Here is a 4,610-nt window from a genome sequence, read left to right on the forward strand (position 1 = left end):
CAGGGTTGCTCTCACAATAGGTGATGAGTAGAAAGAGTTCTATCTGGTATGAAAGATCACACATCCAGAAACCTAACTGCAAACTAACATAAAAAAAGTGTCAGTGAATTGGTAATAAATGTTATTGGATCCCTGGGTCTAATTACTGGGCTAATTTCATTTTTGCTGTTCAGAAGGCTGTCCCATCCATAAGGTCTTTCTGAATCCTTTTTTTAACAATGAATAAAGAGATGCCCTTTTATAGTATTGTTGCCTTCAATAGTAATTGTGAGTTATACTCAACAGATCTGTACATTACTTACTAAATTAATTTTAGTTACTTCTTTCAGTCTAGGTCTAAACTCATTCAGAATAGGTGAGCTTCCTGCATAAATATCAGCAATGATATATTGAACAGATCATTGTCAATCATGGTCTAATCATGGTCTGATCATGATGTATTGTCATCTGATGACAATCCCTGTCAGACAACCTCAACCTCAAACCACAAACCACCATCTGCTAACCTCAAGACACATCACTCAAACCTCAATCCAGGAAAAACAAAGCTCACAGTTGAAAACACAAACCTTCACTTCTGGACAAAAGCACATCTCAACCACCTCAAAATCAGTCAGAAACACCACCCAACAAGCTCACAAAGAGCAAAAAACCTCATTGCACTATTAAACAATGAAAAAAGATGTTATAGGAAGAAGGAGCGATCATCGGACGCGCTGTCACACGTTTACGCCGATCGATCGATCAACGTCTTCTTCGTCTCGCCCGCCATGTGCCTGCGGCGCCTTGACCGCGCCCGCTACCAGCGCGGGACAAACTGCTGTGCGGCACGACCGTCTGGACGAGAGGGACTACGGGTCCGGACTCCGGGGTGGCGCGGCGCGTGACCGTCGGCCTCCGCCACTCTGGCTTGCAGTCCGGTCCTCCCGGGCCCTCGTAGGCTGCGCGCATGAGGCACACTCACGCCCCGGTGGGTTATAAAGTCCCTTCCATTATGTTGTCAACGCTGAGTTGCTGCAGTCCTGCCCAGCATCAGGGCCGCCTCCGTTTCTGCTAGTGAATTGCTGGCCTTGGCTTTGGCCCAAGCCAAGGCCAAGCCAGGAAAAGCCAAAGCCGAGCCAAAGCCACTGGCTTGGGGCCTGGGCCATGGCTTTGCACAGCATTTGATGGATCGCGGAATTGAAGGTACATATTTGGGATAGAATTGGTGGTTGAGGATATCAAGACTACATCCTAGAGCTCACACTCTGGCCAATTATTTACTCCCATGTCTTTAATGTGCCTTTTGAAGGTCGAGGATGAATGTGACTGTGACTTTGATGTCATCACCCAGAGTTCCCAGGAAATTGACGCGACCTCTGGTGCCAAGGAATCACCTGTTGACTACCAAAATTGACCAGATCAGTCCTAGTATTGGTTACTTTAGAAATATGACACAAATGTACAGCAAATATGGCTATTTCCCGACCACTTCCTAATTGGGAAAAGCCATTTTGCCAAAGCCAAGCCCGGGCCGAGCCAAGCCAAAGCCGGGCCAGAAAGCCATGGCTTTTTGGCCTGAGGCCAAAGCCAGCAATCCACTAGTTTCTGCTTTCTGTCTAGCAGGCCGAGCCTGCTGTCGCGGGACGCTAGCGCAACCGTAGTGGTCTGCAAGCTACGACGAGAGAAGGGTAGAGCTGGTATATGATATTCAGGTGCGTCCGAGCCTGGTTTGCTGTCAACTTTCTGTTTGTAAATTGCCAGCCTGAGCGCTGACCGTTTTTCCCTCAGATGTCCTCTTACTCTTACTACGGTGACTCCGAGCCGGCCACAATGGACTATGTACCGCCCGTATACGCGCCTCCGCTGCTCGATAACGACTACCCGCTAACTCGACTCTCTCCACGAACAAGTACTCGGGGACCTGACAGGCTGAAGCCTGAAGGGAGAAGCGGGGCATGTCGAGTACTTTCAAGAACTACCCGTGCGAAATTGGCATAAGTAATGCTAGTCATACCACTCTTTCTCCTCAAACTTTGCGGGTGATTGCGCTCTAGCAGGAGCTGGCGGACCAAATATGACGTCCTGGAGCACCGCCGCGGACGCCGACGAGCCGCGCTCCCGCGCAGAAGAACAGCAGCTTGCTTGCCATCGCCTCGCGCACGGCGGGCTTATCCAAGTTTGCGCGGAGAAAAGCGACTTGCATTGTTTTGACTTCGTCAAACCTGCAGCGCCGGTCAGTCGGCTGCAGCAGAAGAAAAGAGGCGTACAGGGCAGTGAAGTTGGAGAATAGTTCGTGCACGATGGTGTCGATGGACAGCCGCGCACGGATCGCCTCGAACGCGAGCAGTTTAAGTTCCGCAAGGCCATGCTATTGGTGGATTCTCAGCAGGTATCATCAGACTGACAGCTGCCTCACCTTGTCCGCGAGTTTGTACATTGACTTCGCTGAGCATTCTGGTGCCCCGTCTTCCCTCGGGTACCGGTAACTCAAGTCGAAACGCGAAAGTCTGCCGCCGACCTTACGGAAATGTATCTTGCCTGTGTAGAGGTAATATATCAACGCTTTCCAACTATGCGCCTGTGTCAATTCAACGGCCCTCAATAAAAAGACGACTCACGTGTTGTAAGCATGTCCCTTGATGATCGACGCCCCTGAAGCTCTTGTTGAGCGATAACATCAGGCGGTGTCGAGCGCTGTGTGCTTGGTCCGGCGAAGGGCGGCTCTTTCTCATCTAGTCATGTTTCGTCTAAGTAATGGGGAGAGAGGACGACGGCTCGCTTACCGGATTCCATTTCGCCATCGAATTCCTCGCCGTCCTCGAGGTCACTGTCGGACATGTAGTCGTACCCATCAAACGCGTCCTCGGGAGCCTGATCATTCGTGATATCCGTCTGCCCAGATTCGGAAAACCCGCTGAACATGTCGTCAAGATCTGGACATTCAACTCTATCAGCACAAAAAAAAGATGAGCGCACAAGTACCTTCATCGAACTGTTTCGAAGTCCCGCGCATGAGCCTGAGGTTTCCGTAGAGCGGACGGGGAGCACAGACGTAGCCGTTCCGCGCGCGCGAATATGCCCAGAACTTGACATCGATGAGCTCGCCGCCATGGATCGTGTCGACAAGAGCGGCGCGGACGCGTGTTGGGAGGGGCTCGTCAGAGAACGGGAGGCGGGTCTGGATGGTGACAGGCTGGGGAGGCGTGAGCGCGAAGGTAGCCTCAAAGGATATGGTAAGCCTCAAGAGCCGATAAGCGCCGAATTCTGAGTGTTTTGAGGAGGCTCTGTAGATGGGGACTCGGAGATGAAGCGACTCAAGGGGAGGTTGAAGGAGAACGTCCGCAAAGAGTAATCCAAGCCATACTTCGACAGTCCTGTTGCTACGACATTGGCAGTGCACGATACGCGTCCGTACTCCGCGTTCGCGACAAGGTACGGGTCGAAGTAGACAGCAATGGGACCATACGAGCTGTCCCACTTGAATCGCCAGCCCCAGCCGCAGACATCGGTCGTCCCAGTGGGCGAGGAGTCCTTGTCGAAGCTGACACGGAAAGTGGATTCGACGCCGTTGGCCGTCCAGGTATCGGGGGAGTCTCTGACGAGCGCCATCGATGAGGGCAGGAGAGAAGAGGCGTCTGTGAGTAGCCAACTCGTGTAGGCAGCATGTATGTCTGTGTATGCAGCGTGTTTGGTTGTTTTGCTCGGCCCGAAAGTGGGAGGAAAGAGAGGAATCCGTTGTGACGTGACAACCACTCTTCTTCGTCTTCTCCGCCATGCCGCGTCTCGCCATCCTCTCCCATTCCATCTCGCTCAACTCGGACACAACGAACGCCAACGTCTGAGGCGACCCATGAGAAGAAATTCAGCGCTTATGTACTTGGTGCGCGTGAATAGTTTCACTTACAAAACTCGTGCTGATCGCTGGACCAGCCGTCTTGACTCGATTGCTCGCAAGCTCGCACACTGTACCGGTCTTCTGGAGGGCAGGGAAACACCATAGTCGACGAGGAGCTGCTCTTCTGCTGGCCCTAGGTGCGTGGCCCAAATCCTCTATCTTCTCCCCCTTTCGTCGTCACTTACGCCGCCTCTCTAGATAGCCCCCACTCATTCACGCCCAACACCGCATATCTACTCCAAACTCACGCCCTCACCACCCCGAAAGCCGTGTTTTTCACTCCCCGCTTGTTCTTCGAGTTTGGCGGGCGAGGTCAGCCTCTCCAGCAAGAAGATGTCCCCGAGCTCTTCTGAATCCATTCGCGACGGGCGCTGCTGTTGTAAACGAATCAGATCGAGGTCTCGAGTGCGTATCTCGAGCTACCGCCCATTTCTTGTGTTTGACGCAGTCTTTTAGCTCCGTTTTTGCCCTATTCCTCTTACTCCCTCCTCGCGCTTCAAGTCGGACTCCCACCCGTCCCAGTATCCATTCTCCGGTTGGAGAAGGAGCAAAAGCCGCTGTCAGGTCCGTTTCAAGCTTTCCGCCAGCGAATTCGACTAACGAGAATATGCAGCCGCCGTCTCACAGTCTTTGACGTTCACAGACGATGCACGAGGAATCGCGGAGGCGGAGGAACGGAAGAATTGAGCTGGATGGTGAAGAAGCCGGCCTCAAACTTGTCTCTTTTACAGAC

The 4,610-nt window shown here is 52.5% G+C and overlaps 1 protein-coding gene across 1 annotated transcript; it reads right to left on the reverse strand.

Annotated features, from left to right (window-relative positions):
• Positions 1 to 2,538: 2,538 nt before the first annotated feature.
• On the reverse strand, positions 2,539 to 3,591 carry MIND_01152000 (uncharacterized protein; the record flags this gene model as incomplete). Its single annotated transcript, XM_037368049.1, has 5 exons — positions 2,539 to 2,552; positions 2,601 to 2,714; positions 2,766 to 2,915; positions 2,965 to 3,356; positions 3,398 to 3,591. 5 exons carry the CDS (start codon positions 3,589 to 3,591, stop codon positions 2,539 to 2,541), a joined length of 864 nt encoding a protein of 287 aa, XP_037215881.1.
• Positions 3,592 to 4,610: the final 1,019 nt, after the last annotated feature.

This window comes from Mycena indigotica (assembly GCF_014461135.1).
Source record: "Mycena indigotica strain 171206Taipei chromosome Unknown Mind.scaff0010, whole genome shotgun sequence".
Taxonomy (NCBI): Eukaryota; Fungi; Basidiomycota; class Agaricomycetes; order Agaricales; family Mycenaceae; genus Mycena; species Mycena indigotica.